The sequence below is a fragment of the Sarcophilus harrisii genome, chromosome 1, assembly GCF_902635505.1.
Source record: "Sarcophilus harrisii chromosome 1, mSarHar1.11, whole genome shotgun sequence".
In the NCBI taxonomy this organism is placed as follows: domain Eukaryota; kingdom Metazoa; phylum Chordata; class Mammalia; order Dasyuromorphia; family Dasyuridae; genus Sarcophilus; species Sarcophilus harrisii.
The window spans coordinates 650,502,091-650,524,353 of record NC_045426.1 but is presented as its reverse complement, the minus strand read 5'-3'; the positions used below and the strand labels follow the sequence as shown (position 1 = coordinate 650,524,353).

Here is a 22,263-nt window from a genome sequence, read left to right as displayed (position 1 = left end):
AAATCCAGTCCCCTGCTAGCCATCCTACGTGTAGGTATTCAATAATCTAGGCTCCCAGGGGAAAACTGGGGAACCCAGGGTTGAACATCTGTTGTCATAGGACCTGAGTTGAACCCCAGCTCTGCTTTTTGCTACCTGTGTGACCTCAAGGAAAGCATCTAAACTCTCTGGGATTCATTGTCCTCCCTATGTCAAGTGGCCATTGAGTTGGCATTTATTAAGCACCTTCTATGTGCCAAGACTGTACTAAACACTAGGAGGAAAAAGAAAGACAAAAAAATAAAATCCTTGCTTTCAAGGAATTCCTGATTCCAAGAGAGTATCAACTACAAGTAAGATGCAAGACTAATTGGGAAGGCTCTAAGATAAAGGAAGACTGGGAAGGACTTCGGCTGAGACTTATGGAAAGTCAAGGAAGCCAGGAGGTGAGAAGGAAGAAAAGGATTTTAGGCTTGGGGACAGCCAATGAAAACATTCAAAGTCATGAATTGAAATGTCATATATAAGGAACAGCAAATGAGCTCTAGGTTACAGATAACAAAATACTTGGGGAAGAGGTTTAGATCCATTCCCTACTAAAGACTGAAAAGAAAGGAAAAGTTATAAAGGGTTTTAAAAACCAAACAGGATTTTACATTCTATCCTGGAGGACAGAGAGATAGAGATAAGAGAACCACAGTTTATTGAATGGAGGAGATGAAGAATAATATGATACTTTAGTAATGAAAAAATCAGTCTCACAGCAGAGAGAAGGATGGACTGGAGTAAAGAGAGACTTATGAAAAGAAGACCAATCATCAGGCTGTTGCGATAATCCGGATATGAATTTATGAGCGTATACACCACAATGATTGCAGTTAGAAAAGTGAAGGAACAAAAGAAAAGAGATTTTAAGAAAGTAAAGATAATAAGACTTCATCACAGATGGATATAGAAAGTAGGGAGTGAGAAAGAGTGGGAATTCAAGGATGACCCCTAAGTTGTAAGCTTCTGTGACTGGAAGGACAGTGGTATCTTTGACAGTACTAGGGAAGTTAAGGAAAGGGAAGGATTGGGGAAGAGGGGAAAGATAATAAGTTCAGTTTTAAATATGTTATATTTACTATATCTATAGGCCATCCAGTTCCAGATGTTTAATAGGTAGTTGAAGATCCAATACCTCCTGGAGATTGGCAGAGAGGTCAGGACTGGACAAGTACATCTAAGACTCTTCTGAATACAGATGATAATTGAAACTATGGGAGTGACAAGATCACCAAATGAAGTGTACAGTGTACACAAACATAATGTACAGTGAAAAGAGATGAGGGCCCTAGACAGAGCCTTGAGGAACCTTTAGAATTAGTAGGTCCAGCAATAATGAAGATCCAAAAAAGGAAACATAAGAGTGGTCATTCAGAGAATCAGGGGACCCAACAGTGTTATGAAAAGAGAATATCAAGAAGAAGGGGAACTGACAGTATAAGGGGGGACTGACAGTATAAAAGACAACAGAGAGGTCAGGAGGAATGAGGACTGAGAAAAAGCCATAAGGTTGGTTGATTAAGAGATCTGGTAACTTTGGAGAGAATTGTTTCCATTGTTTGATGATGTCAGAAAACAGACTGTTAAAGTTAAGAAGAAAGGAAAGGAAATGGGGGGTCTTTGTGAAAAGTTTAGTCACAAAAGGTGAAAGAGATATACAAGCATAGCTAGTGGGTATAAAGAGATCAAGAGAAGGTTTTTTTGAGGATGAAGGTTGTGGGCAGTAAGAAAGCCAATAGGCTGGGAGAAACTGATGATAAATGAGAGAGTAAGGATGATAGTGGGATTCAATCTGCTGGAGAAGATCACTGAATGTAAAAGAGATTGCCTTAGCAAGGGGAAAAGCCACCTCTCTGTGTGAAACAGTGGTGATGGAGGAAAACAGTGAAGAAGATGTATTCATATAAAATAAAGGAGTTGAACTAGTTAAAGGGTAAGGTCCCTTCTAGCTCTAAGATTCTCAGTTAAAAAGAACATGAAGGGAGAAACTGAAGTGGTAACTTTGCACAGCCTTCCCTCACTTAAGTCCAATTCAGTTGCAAAGTTAACCATTACTTGAGATGAATTTTGGTAATCTTTTAAAGTAGTCCTTTGGTAGTTTAACAGGTATAAAACTAAATCTGTGAATTACCCCCCCCCCTTCTAGTCTAACTTGTACTGAACAAAAATCCCCTTGAAAATTTGTTCAACAACAGCCACGTTTGGGTCCACTGACTAGACTTCAGCTTCCTCCTTTGTAAAATGAGAGAGTGAAGAAAATGAGAAGACGATGTGATGTGGTGGAAAATCTACATACATCATCAGCTTTTCTGTATATCCCAAAGGAATAGAGAGAGAGAAGAATTCCATTAAAAATAACTATAAATCATATTAAATATTTGACAGTTAAGCTATCAGAAGATATTCAGAATTTATATAAATACAACTATAAAGCACTTTTTACAGAAATGATGGCACTTTAATAATTTGTGAGTAACCTATTGTTCATTCTATCCAGGCCATGGCAATACAATTAAAATTATGACACCACTACATTGACTCACAGGTTTAGCCCTATATCTATCAAACTACCAAAAGACTGCTATATACTACTAGATAAAAGATTAACAAAATTAAACAATGGTCTCTAAAATGGGCACCAAAGCCTCCTCAGAAGCCATAGCATGGTCCCAAGGAGTTTGTGATAAACCAGAAGTGGGTAGGGATATTTTTGTCTTTTGTACTTGAAGAGGACCATGACATCAGGAAGGTGCTCCCATGACTTGTGAGTGAATTGGACTTATGTGAGGGAGGGTTGTGCAAAGTCACTATTTTATTCTCTCATCTGGAATCATCTGGGTCCAGTGGCAAGATCAGAACAACAGAAGATGGCCCCAAATGCAGTGAGAGATGTTGGACTTTTTAAGCTAAAGTCTCAGTTTCCCACTTCTCAGTTTGATCAAGACAACACTCATTCAGTGATAAAGGCTAGGCAAGAAATGAAGCAATAGTCAATAGGAAAAAAATCAATCTGGAAGGAAACGATCCTCAGGATTTCTGGCCAGAAGAGACATAATTGTTTTTTCATTCTCTGAACCATGAGGGCCCAAACAATGGTCAAGTGAGGCTTGGATGGAACCTTAGCTGGTGGGAATATGGGTTGCATCTCACTCTCCCACCAATCATGGGGTTTATCTCCAATACTGCTACATCAATCTTCACTCATTTCAGCCAAATACTTCCTCAATGCACCCCTTCCATTCACCAGGCAAACTCTCAACTTTTCTATTTTTGAAATGGACATTGGCCCCTCAAGTTAGAAAGATAGGTATGTGTTTATAAAAGACAGGTGTTACATCTACATGATTTGTCTAAATGTATAGACAAAGCTTATGGGCAGCATAGATATAATCAGAGACCAGGCTCATCTCTGTGGAGGAGAAAATCAAGGGCAATGTCTAAATTCTAGCTGGAACTTGGGGGTATGGACAGGCAGTTTCCAGGAAAGCCATAAGGTCAGGTGTTTTTTTCCTACAGTCTCTGCAGAGGATATTGGACTGGAATTATTTCTCTCTACCCCTCTCATGTAGTTCTAGTTCAGTCTAAAGAAAGAGTGTTTAGAGGTTCAGAAGAAAAGCTATTTCCTTGTTTACTATTCAGAGGGAGAGTAGCCCTTAGCTTAGATTCACCAGCTTATTTCCTTCCTATCAAATAATGGTGAAGAAGAAGAAGAAGGAAAAAGAAGAAGAAGAAGAAGGAAGAAGAAGAAGAAGAAAGAAGAAGAAGAAGAATCACAAATAACAAATAGAGAGTAAACCCCTTTATCCAAGCAAAACAACAAATAGAAACTGAAAAAATTCAACAGATTAGAATATGCCAGAAAAATACACAAAGATTATTGAATTCTCCATCTGGGAGTGAGATAATATCTCAGCTCAAATCAGGAAAGAAAGAACTCTCATCCAAAGAAGGTTCATTTCAGCAACCTCTAAAACTTCAAGGGAGTCCAGAACATATGACCAACTTCCAAGCATGTCTGCTATTTGCAAGTTTTTTTTCTTTCACTTCCTCAGTCCAACAGTTTCTCCAGATAAGCCCTAGAACTAATTCCCTAAGGTCCTTACACAAATATTAGCATTTTCTCCACCAATTTACAGTCATCATTTCCTACAAATGTAACTATACTCAAAACATCCTGGCTTTGGATTATAGCCCACTTACATAACCTAATCATAACCAGACAGGCCTAACAGCAGCTGCATAAGTACTATTGGGAAAATCCCCACCCTCAACATATCCTCCCCACCCTCAACATAGCCTCTCTTAGTCCCCCAGATTTCCTTATGCTTCAATACATTCCTCAAAGGGTGACTCTCTAATTTGGGTCAGTGATCCTGCCCTCCCCTTTTCCTTTTTGTATAAAAACAAAGCAATTTGCATAGGATGACATGGATGGGTCACAATCTGCATGCAGATTTTGTTATATTATCTTTTCCTCCAAGTCAACCCATCTTCCAAACTTATCCATTTCTTTAGACAGCACCATCTTTCCAATCACCAGGCTTAAAACCTCCTTATGATAGTCAATTCCTTACTCTAAATAACTCCATATATTCCAACAATTGCAAAATTTTATCTTTTCTATCTCCACAACATTTCTCACATCTATCTCTTTCTCTCTTTTCCACCAGTCGTCACTTCAATGCATCCTCCAGATCTTCCTAAAATAAGGATTGGAGCATTAATGGCCATCCCTACTCAATAAACTCCAGTGGTTTCCTATTACTTCTCAAATCAAATATAAATTCCTCTAGTTGACCTTCGAAGCTCTTCACTGCCTAGCCTCAACTTATTTTTCCAGCTTTATTATACCTTTATTCTCTTTCTTAGATTCTATTGTCCAGCCAACTGGCCTTCTTCCTATTTCTTATGATGTGAATCCCTTTCTGCCCTTTTGTCAGCTCTGATTGAGTCAGTTTCCCAAGACTGTCTAAGTAGAATAATCTTAATGGGAACTTAGCTTCCCAGACTGTCTATTATCACAGGTAAGACAGACATAATGTATCCAGACTGACTTCTTCATATCTTTAAGATAATTATAATGGGAATCCAGCCTTTCCCAGTCTTTCTCAAACTGTATTGTTAGCATCTTCATTTCAATACACATCCTTGTTCCCATCTTTATTTCTCCCTCCTCCCCTGAGACTTTCCAAGTTATGATGTCAAACTTTTCCTATAAAAGATCTTTGCTAACTACTTTTTAGACTAAGCCTGCTACTCTCCCACCTTATAGCATCTTCTCTCTATTAGTTTCTTTCTCCCAGTTAATTATGAGTTCCACTAGGGAACTTGTCTTTCCCCTTGTTAATTGTTAAAACTCTTTTCCTTGCTAATTCCTATGTGCTATTCACATAATAAATTATAAAAATTTGTAACTTATAATGTATGCCTATAACAATTTCTTTATGTCATGAACTGACTCTCTATTATGCTATTTTTATATAATATTATTTTATAAGGTATTGCTCTCCTGAATCTACTTCATATCACCATTCTTAGTGCATGTTTCACCTCTTCACTTACACTGATTAAAATCAAAACTAAAATTACAAACATGAACAACAAATTAAGGTATGAAACTATCCACTGAACATAAAACATGAGGAATGAGTTTATATTGAAAACTTTCTGCTGAATTGAAATCAGCAGAATTGAAAAAATCATTGTTATTTTTGCATTATGTATATGGAATAACTACATTGAAATATTCTAGGAGAAGATTTCTTAAACATAGGCTAAAAGGAATGCTCAAAATTTTTAAATATGCAAATTTGATTATTTAAAAGTTTTAAAGTTTTGCAGATTAAAAAGTAAGAAAATTCATGGCACCAAATTTATCTGATAAAATAAATGTGGACTTGCCAGGTATATAGGAGATGAATATAAGTATGTAAAATTCAATTATTTCACAATAGGTAAGTGGTCAAGATATATGAATGGTTTTCAAAAAAAAAATGCAAAAACCATAACCACATGGGAAAATTCTCCAAATCACTAATAATAAGAAAAAATTCAAATTAAAACAATTCAGGTTTTACCTCTTTCCATTAAATTGAAAATGATTATAAAAGATGGTGAAAATACTGGATGAAGTCAGACACACTATGTGTGAATAGCATGTCATGCAAATTAGTCCAACTATTCTTTTTAAAAAACAACTTTAGAATTAATGGAGAAAAGTCATTCAACTATTCATCTACCATGATTCAGAAATACCACTACTGTGCATGTATTCCAAGAAAATAAAAGAGAAAAATAAAGACCATATTGATACCAAAATATGAACAGTAGTATCTTTTATGATATCCAAAAACTAAGAAACAGATGGGTAGACAAATCTCTCAGAAATGGTAGACAAATCACAATATACGAATTTAATGAAATATTATTAAACCATGAGAAATAATGAATACGAGGAATTCAGAGCAACATAAGAAGATTCATGGAAATGGAAGGGTGTTGCACTTAAAGAGCATGGAATATGAGTTGCAAGACCTGAGTGCAAATTTTAGCTCTATCACTTATCAGTTATATGATCTTGGGCAAGTCACTTTACTCCCTATGGATCTTTAATTTTCTCATCTGTAATAATGGATATACTTAACATTTATATCCTGCTTTAAGGTTTGCAATGTGCTTTCTATATTCATTTATTTAACTGATCCTCACAACAAGCCAGATGTGTAGTTTCTATTATTATCCCCTTTTATTACATATGGAGAAACTGAGGCACAGACTTAAGTGACTTAATGAAGATCGCACAGAGCTAGTCATTATCAGACTTCTTAACTCTGTGTCCTGGACTTTATCCACTTTTCTAATTAATTGCCTTCGTAAAATGAGAGAATTGAACTAGAGACCTCCAAAGCCTTTTCCAAGTCTAGATCCATGATTCTATGATGTGGAACAAAATAGACAAAACCAATGAGGCAATAATATACACAAAGGTAATGCAGCCCATTAGAACTTTTCATTTGTTTGTTGACTTTAGGGGTCCTCAGGATCCCCAAGAAATAATCCACGGAGGAAGGCAAATGGAGAAAATTTTGAGACTAACTCAGAAAAGGGATTACTTGCTCTCCCTATTGAATCAGTCAGTCAACAAGCTCTTATTAAGCACCTACTATATGCCAGGCACTTTGCTTTTCATTGTGATTCAGTCATTTTCAGTAATGTCTTAACTATTCATTATCCCATTTGGGGTTTTCTTGGCAAAGATAATGGAGTGATTTGCCATTCTTCTCCAGCTCGTTTTATGGATGAGGAAACTGAAGCAAACACAGCCAGTAAGTATCTGAGACTAGACTTGAATTTAGGTCTTCCTGATTCCAGGTCCAGTACTCTAGCCATGAGCCACCTAACTGCCCAGGCACTGCCAAACACAGGGCATACAAAGAAAGGCAAAAACAAACACAAAAAATATAGAGAGAGATAGATGGATATATAGATATATATATAAAGAACTCCAGTCCAAAATCAAATAACACTGATAGCTGAGAGACTGGCTAGCCAATCTGAACATTGAGGAATGGGGGCCATGCCACAAATATCTATTAATTTCACCCATAATCGGGTGATTACTGGCAACTACCATAATGGACAAAGCACTAGAATTAGAATCAGAAAGACCTGAAATCAAATCCTGCCTCAGACACTTACCCTTTGTATCTCAGTTTCCTCATCAGTAAAATAGAAATGCTAATCTTGGCCTCTGAGAATCCTTCCAGATCTATGATTCTATGATCCTATGAATATTGTTTTATCAGCCGAGGAGTCCTGATTCTTGTTTTTTAAATCTATGAGCTAGAGAGTAAGGAATAAATGCATCTCCCCAATTCAAATATGAGCAAAAAGCATGTGTATTTGGGAATTTTTCCAACATGATACCAGGTCAGAAAGAAATAACCAAAATGGTCACTATATATTTCCTTTTGTAGTTTAATTTCATGTTATTAAGGCTTAGTAAAGAAAATATATTTATTTTATGTATATATATATATATCCTATGGATGCTGAGAGAAGAGAACAGAATGAATCTGAGAAGGTGGGGGAATGATGGACCAAAAAAATATAAATGTGATCAATTTAATATTTTATCAATATTTCATTTCTTATACTAAACTAGGACCTGTCAGCAAAGGAAAGTATCCCACCAAGAAACTATATCGAAGACATAGTTTACCCAGTTTTAATCAGGTTGTCAATTAAAAATTCTATGCAAGAATTCTAAGACAGGGGGGCAGCTAGATGGTGGAGTGGATAGAGCATCCGCCCTGAAGTCAGGAGAACCTGAGTTCAAATGTGACCTCAGACACTTAATATTTCCTAGCTGTGTGACCCTGGGCAAGTCACTTAACCCCAATTGCCTCAGCAAAAAAAAAAAAAAAAAAAAAAAAAAAAAAAAAAAAGTCTATGTGCATATCTTTTTCACCCCGCCCCGCCCCTGACCCCGCCCCTGACCCCGCCCCTGACCCCGCCCCCAATCCTACAGATACTAGCCCGTTTCCTAGCACATCCCTGAATTGTTTTGAGCGGTAGATTGCACAGGGAATGAATCTATAACCCGATTGGATGTTATTAAAAAGTAACTGCTTTACAGCGTTCCACAAAACCCCCAATCATAGCCGCATTTTGTCTCTCTGACGGCGGGTAAGGCCCACAAGAGCAGGAGTGGCGCGCGTGCGCACACACACGCTGCTTTTAGATGCTTGGTGGTTTTTTTATTACTTATTTACATACTGGGCAGTTCCCAGAGGGATGCAAGCTGGCGGGGAGCAGTGATTGATTGCGTTTTCTCTCTCCCTAGCGGCGCACACAGAACCCTGCACAGAGTATGGGCTTAAGAAATGTCTGTTTAGGGGCAGCTAGGTGGCGCAGTGGAGAGAGCACCCGCCTTGAAGTCAGGAGACCCCATTTCCTAGCTGCGTGACCCTGGGCCAGTCCCTTACTAAAAATGAGGAAAGGCAAGACTAGAGTCAGTCCTTCTGTCTCTCAATCCCCATTTCTCCTGCCCCCGCCACTACGAGGAAGATGTTTACTTGCTTCCTCACTCTATAGTTAACGATCCGCGCTTGAGCTTGCGCTTGAGCTTGCGCTTGAGCTTGCGCTTGAGCTTGCGCTTGAGCTTGCGCTTGAGCTTGCGCTTGAGCTTGCGCTTGAGCTTGCGCTTGAGCTTGCGCTTGAGCTGTCTGTCCTAGTCCCTGCTTTTCTCTCTAGATTCCCAACTGCAGCCTTCCAGAGGTCCCGCAAGAGGGCGCAAGCGGAAAGCACTCTATCGTCGGCAGTGAACAAGGACAGACTGTCCCGGAAGTGGAAGCTCTCCGGGGGCTAGAGCTTCCGGAGTAGGAGGGAGGGCTGAGGTGACCCCGGGAGCCGGAGCCGAGGCTGAGGCTGAGGCCGAGGCCTCAGAGACGGCCGCAGCAATGGGTGCGCACCTGGTTCGACGGTACTTTTTGGACTCGGAGGTGGAGCCCGACCCGTTGCAGATGCCCACCTTTCCCCCGCATTATGGCTTCCCTGAACGCAAGGAGCGAGGTGAGGGGGCTAGGAGAAATTAGGGGACGAAGATCTGAGGGAGGAAAAAAGCCTTCCGGCGTCCGGTGCGGGAACGCCGGCGGAGAAAGGGCTTGGGACCCCCTGAGGAAGTCTGGTGCAGCGGGGAGCTGATGAAGGGAAGGAGGGGCCTGAAGGCCGCGCGCGATCCCGCCTCTAAGGCTGCTGCTTCTGTGACCTTGGGCAAATCGCTCTGCTGCTGTAGTTTAACAGCCACCTTCGCCTGTGAAATGAGAGGCTCGGGCCCAATCGCCCCCAAGGGCTTGCTCCAAATCTGGGACCCATCCGGGCACGGCTCTGAGTGCCGAAAAGCGCGCCAACTTCCACCCGGAGCTTCCAACTCAGAAGTCTCCTTCTTCCCTCAGAGGGCCGTCTGTTGAAGGCTTACTATGCACCGGGCCCGGTGGGGAAGGGGAGTGGAGTAAGCTCTTACACGGCCCGTAGCTTACAAAGCTGGGGAAGGAGGAGCGGAGTAAGCATTTATTTATATGGCACCTACTGTGTGCCGCGCTTTGTGGGGAAGGAGGAGCGGAGTAAGCATTTATTTATATGGCACCTACTGTGTGCCGCGCTTTGTGGGGAAGGAGGAGCGGAGTAAGCATTTATTTATATGGCACCTACTGTGTGCCGCGCTTTGTGGGGAAGGAGGAGCGGAGTAAGCATTTATTTATATGGCACCTACTGTGTGCCGCGCTTTGTGGGGAAGGAGGAGCGGAGTAAGCATTTATTTATATGGCACCTACTGTGTGCCGCGCTTTGTGGGGAAGGAGGAGCGGAGTAAGCATTTATATGACACCTACAGTGTGCTAGCCACTGGGGAAGGGAAACAGTATTTATGTAGCACCTATTATATACCATGCACTGTAGGGAACGGGGGATGGAGTAAACATTTATATAGCACCTACTATGTGCCAGGTACTATGCTCGCAAAGCACTTTTTACAATTATCTCATTTGCCTATTATGACAACTCTGAGAGGTAAGTGCTATTATTGGCTTCAGCTGTAAGTACAGCTGAAGGAGGTTTATGTGATATGCCCAGAATCATAGAGCTAATAATTAAGAGTAGTTGACAGCTAAAATGTCCTATATGGATAAACCTTCTCTTTTCCAGACTAAACATCCTCTGTCCCTTCAACTAGTCTGAATAGCTTTACATGGTCTGTTCCGCTTTCCAGTTTCTGTGTTTCCTAAAACTTGCCCAGAATAGTTTTGATAATCCATATGTAAGTGGTGCTTTATATAAATTACCTCATTTGATTCTCACAGAAACTTTATGGAAACGTGAAAGATCATTGGTTTTTCTTGTTCTTATTTCAGATGAGGAAACTTTGATTTATAGGGATTAAATGGCTTGACCCAGAACACGGAGGGAGAGAGATAGTATTCAAATCCGGCAAAACTAAACACAATGTCCCAGAAGTGGTTTAAAAAGACCCAGTAATCCAGGCGAAGACAGCACAGTGGATCCATTACTCTTATTGCAACATAAAGGGGTTTTTTGGTTTGGTTTGATTTTTTGCTTTCCATATTAATTTTTCCCCTATCTAGCCAATTCTCTCCAGACTTATATTTTTAAAAGTTGAGTGGTCTTGAATCTAGATATAAAGTTTTTGTATTTATCTTTATTAAAGTCTATCTTATTACATATAGCCAAACCTGATAGAGATTTTTTGGAAGTCAGCTGTTATCCAGCTTGTTAACTATCTCCCCTAGTTTTGTGTCATCCACATAGTTTTGAAGAGTATACTTCTACCCAAATTATTGATAGAAACTTTTAACAAGAATAGATGCCCTTTATATCAACCCCCTTAATACAATTCCTAGTCCACCTGAGTATCTGGTGTCACATATCTAATTTTTATCTTTCACAAGGATGGTATCAGAGATGTTGTCAGTTCAAACCTGAGTAGATTTCCTTGAAAGCTTTCCCTTGAGATGAGATTGTTTTTCATTCTTTACCCCTTTTTATATGTTGCAGAATTTTTCTACCACCCTTTATATACTTTTTTTTATACTTTTTTATACTTTTTTTATACTTTTATCCTTTTTGGAAAATTATGATATTTGCTTCACTCCTGTAGCATTTCTCCTGTCCTCCAAGGACTTCTAAAGTTGACCAACAGCAGCTCAGAAATTTAACTGGTAGTTTTTTGTGTATCCTGGGATGTGGAATGGTGGTCCATTGTGGTGGAACAGACCAATGGTAGAACTCATTGAGGGCAGCTAGTCAATAGTCCTTTTAACTATTTTGGCTTTGTTCTGGGTGGGAAAGATCAATTGTTATCAGTCCCACCCACAACTCATGAGCCTTCTTTAGTATTTCTCTCCACTAAGGTAACTTTTTTTTACACATTTTCAGCTTTTAATTTAATATAGACATTTTTGTGAGTTCAAATACATAAATTTTCTTTTTTTATTATTATTATTATTATAGCTTTTCATTTACAGGATTATATGCATGGATAATTTTTCAGCATTGACAATTGCAAGACCTTTTGTTCCAACTTTTCTCCTCCTTCCCCCAGATGGCAGGTTGATGAATACATGTTAAATATGTTGAAGTATAAGTTAAATACAAAGAATTGGACAATTAGCCTGTGAAGGAAATCAAAAATGCAGGTGGACAAAAATAGAGGGATTGGGAATTCTATGTAGTGGTTCATAGTCATGTCCCAGAGTTCTTTCGCTGGGTCTATCTGGTTCAGTTCATTACTGCTCTATTGGAACTGATTTGGTTCATCTCATTGTTGAAGAGGACTACGTCCATCAGAATTGATCATCATATAGTAATTGTTATTGAAGTATATAATGATCTCCTGGTCCTGCTCATTTCACTCAGCATCAGTTCGTGTAAGTCTCTCCAGGCCTTTCTGAAATCATCCTGCTGGTCATTTCTTACAGAACAATAATCTTCCATAATATTCATATACCACAATTTATTCAGCCATTCTCCAATTGATGAGCATCCACTCAGTTTCCAGTTTCTGGCCACTACAAAGAGGGTTGCCACAAACATTCTTGCACATACAGGTCCCTTTCCCTTCTTTATGATCTCTTTGGGATATAAGCCCAGTAGTAACACTGCTAGATCAAAGGGTGTGCATGCACAGTTTGATAACTTTTTGAGCATAGTTCCAAATTGCTTTCCAGAATGGCTGGATGTATTCACAACTCCACCAACAATGTATTAGTGTCCCAGTTTTCCCACATCCCCTCCAACATTTCGCATTATCTTTCCCTGTTATTCTAGCCAAGCTGACAGATGTGTAGTGGTATCTCAGAGTTGTCTTAATTTGCATTTCTCTGATTATTAATGACTTGGAGCATCTTTTCATATGGCTAGAAATAGTTTCAATTTCTTCATCTGAGAATTGTCTGTTCATATCCTTTGACCATTTATCAATTGGAGAATGGCTTGATTTCTTTTAGAGTCAATTCTCTATATATTTTGACTGTAAAACTTTTCCCAGTTTATTGCTTCTAAAGTAACTTTTTGAAAGCCCTCTTTTACTCTGCTATCCATTACCAATTTCAGTGTATTTTGAGTTTTACCTCTACTGACACTGTTCTAAGAGTATTATGCCATTTTCTTTATTCATCTATCTCATCCTTGGTTCTATCTTATATATCTTCTATCTTTAAAAAAAAAAAAAAAATTTTTTTTAATCCAATGTGCTCTCTTTAAGTAGTTCCTCCTTTCTTCCCCTCAGAATTGTTTTATATTTTAATACTTTGTTCTTCCTCAGATCTCCTTTAAAATGTTTACCCAACATCTGAAGAATATCTAGCTTTTTCTGGTTTTCCTGCCTTCTGATTCTGTGGCAGTCACTTCCCCCCCAGTCTCCATCATTTCTACTTCTACAGTTGGTTCTTCGTTGTTGCTCAGAATTAGGTATAGAACAGTTCTCCTTGCCATTTTCTTTGCTCTCCTAAGTGAGGGAGCATAGTCAGGGAAGTTCCTTAAAGGAAATGGAGGAAAAGGGCCTTAGGTAAGGAATTGAGAGAATGGGGCAAGACCCCAAGCTAAAGCCTTTGTCCTGGTTCTCTCATGGGTACAGTGATGGTGGCCACACAGCAGGAAATGAATGATGCACAACTACTGCTGAAACAGCGGGATTACTGCGCACACCATCTCATCCGACTACTCAAGTGTAAGCGGGACAGTTTTCCAAATTTCCTGGCCTGTGGCCATGAGAAGCACATCTGGGACCTCTGCGAGCATCAAGAGTAAGCTTCATCAATGTTTTACTAGAAGCCCACCACCCTCGTCTCCTATCTGTCCCTTCTTGGGCCAACTTATTCTCTCTATTCCCCAATCCCACCCCTATGCACTGTCCATACTGGAAACAAAAGCCCAGGTTACACTCCCATTATCACCAAATACCACAAGTAAAGCCTCATTTCATCTTTCCCACCATACACTAAGCAAAGACAGCTCTTGTCCCTCCTTCCCACTTCCTTTCCCCCACCCTCAAACCTTGAACACCAGGAATAAGTCCATAGCTACCTGCCCTACTCCCTACCTTACCCCCTATCTCCTGTGAGAAATAATATAATAAGAGGAAAAATCACTGAAATCAACTTGACAAGCACAGAGGAAATAAGAGGAAGCTTGAGAAAGGGAAGTGGAGGCCAAATTGTGAAGAAACCTTCACTATCAGCCTTATAGATTTGAATCTGATCCTTTAGACTAATGAGAGTGATTCCTGCCCAGAGGAATGATGTGATCATAACTGTGATTTAGGAAGGTAGCTGAAGGTATATATGTTGGAGAGGCACTAGAGTTGGGGAGACTGGTTATAATGGAAAGTTTTTTCAATAACCCAAGTGAGGGATGAGGCCCAGTTGAAAATTAATGTATACAAGTAATTCTAAAAATAACCAATACTTCAAGTCCCAAGATGGGACCATTATCAAAAGAAACCTGCTAATTGAAAGTTCTCCTTGGGAGGAAGATGAAGAATTCAGCTTTGTCCATATTAAGTTTCACCTCTGGCAGAATTCTAGAAATGTCCAGGAGATAATTGGAAATGCAGGTCCCAAACATGAAGTTAAGGCTGCATGTTAAGAGATTGAGAAATCCATTGGGAATGGTACAGCCCCATCATTTTCCATTTCTAGTAGATCTAGCCTTAAAAAGGTGACATGCTTGATACTCTCTCCCCAGTGTATAGAACCTGTGCCCAGGGATGGGTAGGAAGACACTGCCTGGTTAGGCAAATCCTAGAACAGCTTTTGGGAGCCCAGGGTATGCCAAACTTAGGTGAGGTTAAACCCAATAGAAAGGAAAGGATGGCTCCTTGGAAATGAGAGGGATCTGCTTCGGACTGGAACCCTTAGGCCTTGGTCTTAAAACTCCTAAGGAACTGTAAACTAGAGTCAGTGAGCCAACCTAAAAAGTAGGTACTAAAAAGTTGTTCCTTCTGCCCTTAACAGCCTTTTCTTGTTTCAAAACCGGCCCAATATTTAAGAATATTAATTGATTGGTTTTCCTTCTGCCCTTAACAGCCTTTTCTTGTTTCAAAATCGGCCCAATATTTAAGAATATTAATTGATTGGTTTCTGAATTACTCCACCTACCCCAGAGTGGCTGTCTTATGAGGGAGAGCCGCTGCTGCTGTTTGACAGACCCCAAAGAGGGAGGGACAACCCTTTCATGCTCCCCAAGGTGGTGGTGTGGGGTGTGGAGGCATAACATGTCAGCAGGGAACATTGGCAGTTTATGAGCCTGAAGGTGAAGCAGCCTTGATGATAAGTCTGACCCATTCCCATCTGTCTCCTAGCTATGTGAGCCGCATGAAAGAGTTTGAGCGGGAACGGCGTTTGCTGGCACGACAGAAGCGGCAGGCGAAGAGCAAGTCTTCAGAGTGAAAATACCCATGATTATACTAAGACCCCAGCTCTGTCCCCATAATCATGTACCAGCTGGATAAATAAATACTGTTTTGAACTTCCAGGCCCCTTCAAAGGCCTGTATTTGCCATCACAAGCACCACCTATCTGTTTATTGGGGCCTCAAGGCCTTCTTTGACCAGCTCCCAACTCTAATTCCCCTCTCCCCATTTGGCTCTCTCTGGTGCTTGAAGCATTTTGGGAAAAGGCAGAGGTCCCCAGGTAGGGTATGCATGACCTCTGAAGTCTGCACTCTACCTAACGACTGTCTTGAATTTTACAAGATTTCTCTGCTTTCAACTATACCATGATTGGAGGAGCCTTCCAGCCAGCACCCATGTTTACCCATTTGTGTCTCTTAACTTCCTCAAGCTGGGTAGGCATCCTAATGTTTATTTTCTTTGCTATACAAGGGAAACGCCTTCAGTGAGCTGGATGAGGCTTCCGTGTAAGACTTGTATAAACACAGACTGCAGTCACACAAGATTAGGTTGTCTGTAAGTACCCTTAACAATTAAGCTATTAAAAGTGTATTTCACCAGGTTTGGGCTTATGCTTGCCTCAGCTCTAAGGCTCCTATCCAGTCTCTTCCACAATGGCTTCCAGCAAAGAATCACTCAGAGCTCCTGGAATTAGAATGTGTTTTATTCCTGTAGCCAGAAAACAAGACCCTCTAATAACATTATCCCTCCTGCAGAGCCCATGTTATGTTCGAGTCAGGAAAAGCAGGGAGGACGACCAAGCCCTCTGTCCAGGCAATAGCTAAACTGGCTCCCAGGGTCAGGGGAGGGGTTAAGAAGAGAGGGTGGGAGTCCTGGGCCCCTCTCCCACCCCGGACACAGAAGCAGGGGCCAAGAAGCTGCCCAATAATCATCACAAAGGGAAGAGGTCACTCCAGGGAGGTGGGTTAGAGAAGGAAGGGGATGATGGGAGAGCGAAGTGGGGGGTAATCGCGGAACTCTTTCAGGTAGCTTCGATGCTTCCCTTTGGCCCAGATGGTCATTTGGATGAAGCCCACGAGGGAGAAGAGAGCCACTGTGGAGGAGAGAATGAGAGGCAAGAGTAAATAGGCTATATTGAAATTTATTAAGAGTCAGGGAAGTTTTTGGTTCTGCCTATCTGGTCCAGCCCCTTCATTTCACAAGTGAGGAAATGTCACCAATAACACAAAGGCAGTAAGAGTTCTTAAAGCCCAAATCCCCTGTCTCCTCAATCTAGTGGTTGCTACCTTGCTGGAGTAAAGAATTCCTTTGCTTCCCAGGTCTAGCCTAAGTTTATTCAAGGGATAAAAAAAAAGAAACAAGTCTCACCTGGGAGGCACTGGGTCATGATGGCAAACCCAATCCAGGACCCCACCTAGGAAAGAAAAAAGGATACAGTTAAGACCTGGTATCCATGCCCAACACATGATGATCCTTATAGACCCACCCACTCTCTAAAGTAACTGGAGACTTATGGGACCCAGGACTCCAGAGAGAAAACCTAAGGCTGGCAGAAGAGAGAATCCTGAATCTAACAAACCACAGAAAGCAAATACAGATGTAATGGGCTGAGGTTTGAGTTGATGCACTGAGGTCCCAAGTACATGAGGCTAAATAGTAATTGGACTATACTCTATTAATATACATGATTGGATAAAGAATGGTCCCTGCCCACTCTCTGTGCAAGTCCTGATGTGTTGTACAGGAAATGACAATTTTGGTGGGTGGAGGCAGAGAGAGAGACAGGAAGAGAAGCTGGGAGAGATTGGGCCTGGGTTCAATACTCCTAGCTGCTGGTCGTGTGGCTGCTGATCTAGCTAGCTTCTTGACTCAGCTGCACACATTGCTATCGCTGATTCTCTTCCACCTCCGATCCTTCTTCACTGAGAATAAAGACTGACGATTTTCCCCTAACCTGAATTCCTGACTCCTGCTGATTTAAAAATACACGATCTTCACATACAGAAATTGAAGGGGAGAGGATCTTACCTCATATGTGTAATTGGGACATGACACCAGCAGGAAAAGCCATGTAAAGGGGTTCTTGGTTGGATAAGGTATCTTCCGGGTCTTGGAACCTGTAAGAGTACAAACGTAATATCAGCCCTAGATGTAATACCTGAAGGGCCCTTGGAGATCATTTAGTCCAGCCCCATTTATTTTACAGATGTGGGAGAGGGGCTCACAAAGGTTATATGATTTGTCCAAAGTCATTCACATCCCCAGCAAATACAACCTGGTGCATTTAGCAAGCACCTACTGTACACAGACAACCAGCACTCACCTGCTGGGCGCAGATTCCTCAGAGCAATGTGAATGGAGAAGTTACCAAGCTGGCAGAGCTGGGAGAGGGCAATAATTAGACAAGGTTCTGGCCTCCAAAATACCCCCTCCAAATGAATTCCATATACCCCCCATTGCATCCCCACCAGACACACACACACACTCACACACACTCTCTCTCTCTCTCTCCATATCACTTGCTATACCCAAGAGCTCCCTTACCACAAAAATGCCAAGTGCTAGTTTCACCTGCTGACCACCATATGCTTGAGAGGGAGGAAACAATAGAAGAAAAAGGGTGAATGTCAGCTGAAAGGGCCAGCAGATTCCCAAGAGTTCCCAGGGATAGAGCAGAAACTGGGCCACTCACTTGGGGGAGTGTAGAGAGGGTGGTTGATATAATAGGCCATCCAGGCAGCAAAGCCCCAGTAGTAGGTACAATTCTAAAAACAGGAAGAGAAACAACTGAGTAAGAACATTTGGAACTTCAATTTTATAAATCTTGATTCATCTATAAAATAGGGATGATAATTCTACTATCTCATATCATTGTGAGAAAACTATAAAGCTTTATAGAAGTAAAGGATAGTAAAGTAAAGAAGTAAAGGACACAATTAAGTGTCAGAACTAATGCTTGTCTCCAGTGTCCAAATAGACAGAGCTCAAGAGCTACTTGGCTCTTTCCAAGAATCCCTGTCCCCACTCCGCTGCACAATGTGCTCATCCACCTTGTAGAAAGATGCCTCCAGCACCCTCAGAAGTAGCCCCTTCTCAAACTCTCAGGACATTGACACCCAAGTTCTAAGAGGCTCCTTTGAAGCTTCCCCTCATTACTCTGATTTTCCCTGTAAGGCTCAACAGAAACAGTTTGATTCTTCTGCATGAAAACCCTTCCAATACTAGAAGATATTTAGCTTATGCCTAAGTCTTCTCTTCACTCTTACTAGCCCCCATCCCTTGAAATTCATTATTATATTCCGGGCCCATAGACATGTTAGTTGCATAACATTGTATATGAGGGGTGACCAGTGAATAGATAAATGAGATTATCACCTCATTTTTGAAAGTTATGCTTCTGTTAATGCAATCCAAGATTATAATGGCTTTTGGCAACCATACTAGCCCATCAGGGTTATTAGCCAGGTGGCATAGCAGATAGAACAAGAAGTAAGGAAGATTCATCTTCATTCATTTAAATCTGGCCTCAAACACTTACTACTAGCTGTATGACCCTAGGGCAAGTCCTTTAACCCAGTTTGCCTGTTTCCTCATCTTGTCAAATTAACTGGAGAAGGAAATAGCAAACCATTCTAGTATCTGCTATTTAAAAAAAAAAAAAAAAAAAACAAATGGGGTCACAAGTCATCAAACATGGATAAAACAACAGCAACAATAATCAACAAATTGTTGGCTCATATTGAGCTTAGAATCCTCAAAATTCCTTGCTTTATTTCCATAGGTTCTCACCCAAACTTCCCCCATCTTAAGCTTGTAAAATTAAGTATAGCATCCTGCTTTTCTCTCCCCCCCACCAAAAAAAAAAAAAAAGAAAAGAAAGAATGTTCACTATTGGCGCAACTTTTAAGTACACTTTACTCACAATACCTCTGTAAGGTAGATAGCTTCCAGTATTATTAACATTTTATAGATAAAGAGCTAGAGACTGTGACTTCCCACAACAAATACATCAGAGCCAGGATTAAAAGTATATTTCTCCTGATTCAACTACTTTATTTTGCATTAATGCAGCCCCTCTAATAAATCCCAAACTGGCCTACTTCTAGGGAAGTGAGTACAAGAGTGAAAAGAGAAGGAAGCAGGCAAGCTGACTGATAGCCTTATCTCCAACTAAAAGATCCAAAGAGCCAGCAAAGCAATACTGTCATGAGTCTGAGGAGAGATAAGAGCAAGTTTCCCCTAAGGAGTTCTGACAAGGTCTACAATAAAGTTTCAGCTTTTAATGAATATGATCAGCAGCACTGAAGCCTCTGTGAGCTTCAGGGCAACATCTAGTCACCAAACTGCTAAGACCACAGCCAACTGACAGGATGGTCTCCAACATGGCAGGACCCTAACAAAGTTCCATACCTCAACACCAACAAAATCCCTACTTGGCCATGGGAAAACATAGTCTTCTCATGTAGGACAGAATCAAGGCATGGTCTCAATGCTTGCTCCCTTCCCTCTACCCACCAACGACTAACCTTAAAGATGTTGCGCAGGGGCATTGTTCCATGAGAGAAACGATGAACAAACAGTGTCTCCAGTAAGCGCTTGATGTAGTGGAATGAGTGACAAATACAGGCAAGACTAGAGGAGGAGAAAGAGAAAAGAGGATTAGCTCATAACTATGGGATCCCACACCCCATTCCACCCCCAGGCCCTGCTAATCATAAGAGAAGGAAATCACTGAATTGGAATCTGTGAAGTCAAGAATCAAAGGATCAGAGCTAGACTGAATCTTAAGAGATTTCAAGTCCAACCCCAACAATTTATAGAAGAGGCTCTGAGGCCCCAAGAGGATGAAAGATTTGCCCAACATCCCAAAAGTGGCAGTAAGTAGGAGAGCCAGGCCTGGAAGCCAAGCCTAATTCCAAACCCATTCCACCACTTGGTCTCTCCAATGACGCCATCCAGACTGACCTGTTCTTGAGCAGGAGTTTCTTTATCCCACTGCTCCAGCAAGCCCTCATCCAGACCCTCCAATGATGGGGTAGGAAACCAGGGACAAGAGGGAGGTGACAGAGCTGGAAACACAGGCTTGAGTTGGCCCATTCCCCTGCCCAAAAACCATACTCACTGAACCACAGTGTGCCGGCTAGATGTGAAGTCATATTTGTGACCATAGATGAAGGGTACCCGGAAGTAGAAGAGTAGATAAATGAGGAGAGGGCCAGCATACTCTGTCAGGAATACCTGGGCAGTAAGGAACATAAGTAAAGGATAGGAAGGGGAAGAGGGCCACATATTGAGGCAGGGCCTCCAAAAGGAAAGAGCATGAATCTCACCGTCACCCAGCTGATTTGGGCTCCCAGATCCCGGAAATAAAGTGTGGCTGTGGTCCCCACAGGCAGGTTTTGCAGAATGTCCTCATCCTTCAAGGACTTCCCCTCTGTATGAGAAAAGGGGAGAAGAAAACCAATAAAGAAGGTGAGAGGGGGACCCACAAGTATGAGTTCTCACAAGTATTTGATGATACCTCTACTTCAAAGGCACTGTGATGGATGGTCAGGGGAAGAAGATGGGATCCCTATAAAAGCAGTTACTTACTAGGATCCAGCCGCAGGGACTGCCGGGCAGCATACCACTGGGGATCTAGGGAAAGAGAAGCAGAGAAGATAGAAGACCCTGTCCTGGTAATTTTATCACTTCAAGGAACATAGCCTTAGGGTGGCTCACCAAACCTTATAACAACCCTAAACATCTCACACACCCCAGCCAAGTGGCCAAGCTCTCTGCCCTCTGTTGCTTAAACTCCAGAGATACTCTCCTATCAGCAAAATATACCCTAACAGGAAAAAAGCAAATTATTTCTTTTTTGAACAAGTCCTAATTCCAACTCATCAATGTTTTATCTTTGCTTAAAAATTGGAGCATTTCAAATCAATCTACCAAGTATTTTGAGGATTAATACATTCATTTCTGTATTTACTTAATGAATGTTATTCTAGCACACAGTGACTATCATGAAAGCAAGAAATGTCTTTAAAATAACACTGCAATATTACAAATCACACAGGAGGGAATTCTCATCAACCAACAGCAAAAATCATTCTCATAGCAAGACTAGGACTTTAGTTTTGTTTTTTTTCCTTTCATTACTTTGCTCCTTTTCCATGACACTGGTGTATTCTGACTTCTGTTCTTGGTTCCCAATTCCAGCCTAGCCTGCATGCCCCCAAAATAAGTGGTATCTACTCCATCACTACCAACAAAGGGAATCTTAACAAGGACCAAAGAGAAGCAGTAAACCACAAAGTTTTAACCCAGTGCCTCCCCATCATTGCTACTCCTCTGGAGTCAGTCTCTGGAGGGTCTTGGTTTCCTCATCTGTAAAATGAGGAGTCTGAACTAGAAGACCATGAAGGCCCCATCTAGCTCTGACAGTTATTCTGTGAGACTCCTGAGAGGCCCAGTGCCCCCCTCTGGGGCCAAGATACATACGTGATTTTGTGAAGAGGTTCTTGATCTCAGCAATGGTGGCATTGGGTTCCACCTGGGAAGAAGTGCACCAGGGGAAGCGTTAGCTCTGGCATGAGGGCAGTCCCAGGAGCCAGGATCTCACACCTCTTCTTAGGGGTGTTGGAGGTGGGGAAAGGGTAAGATAAAGGGACTTCTTTACGCAAGAAGAATGGATCAAAGCAGACAGCCAGGCAAAGGGAATGTCTCCTGGAGGAAGGGTGCCAGCTCAAGTCACTATCATTACTACCCCAACCCATCCCCAGGGTCTTGCTACTAGTTATATAGCAAAGTATAAGAGTGCCTTGCCC

At 41.3% G+C, this 22,263-nt stretch overlaps 2 protein-coding genes across 2 annotated transcripts in view; one reads left to right on the top strand and one right to left on the bottom strand.

Moving 5' to 3' along the window:
• Positions 1–9,373: 9,373 nt before the first annotated feature.
• NDUFB7 (NADH:ubiquinone oxidoreductase subunit B7) lies at positions 9,374–16,051 on the top strand. Its single transcript, XM_031947714.1, has 3 exons — positions 9,374–9,597; positions 13,676–13,844; positions 15,401–16,051. The coding sequence occupies exons 1-3, from the start codon at positions 9,486–9,488 to the stop codon at positions 15,486–15,488; spliced, it is 369 nt and encodes a 122-aa protein (XP_031803574.1). The 5' UTR covers positions 9,374–9,485; the 3' UTR covers positions 15,489–16,051.
• Positions 16,052–16,136: 85 nt separating this feature from the next.
• TECR (trans-2,3-enoyl-CoA reductase) overlaps positions 16,137–22,263 on the bottom strand; it is a 32,002-nt gene continuing 25,875 nt past the window's right edge. Inside the window, exons 3-13 of the mRNA XM_003760653.3 lie at positions 21,938–21,989; positions 21,044–21,088; positions 20,782–20,885; positions 20,574–20,689; positions 19,978–20,083; positions 18,144–18,216; positions 17,996–18,039; positions 17,775–17,832; positions 17,480–17,568; positions 16,820–16,865; positions 16,137–16,544 (exon numbers count right to left, since the gene is read on the bottom strand). Coding sequence (XP_003760701.1) covers positions 16,417–16,544; positions 16,820–16,865; positions 17,480–17,568; positions 17,775–17,832; positions 17,996–18,039; positions 18,144–18,216; positions 19,978–20,083; positions 20,574–20,689; positions 20,782–20,885; positions 21,044–21,088; positions 21,938–21,989 — 861 coding nt within the window. The 3' untranslated portion in view covers positions 16,137–16,416. The remainder of the gene's footprint in view (positions 16,545–16,819; positions 16,866–17,479; positions 17,569–17,774; positions 17,833–17,995; positions 18,040–18,143; positions 18,217–19,977; positions 20,084–20,573; positions 20,690–20,781; positions 20,886–21,043; positions 21,089–21,937; positions 21,990–22,263) is intronic.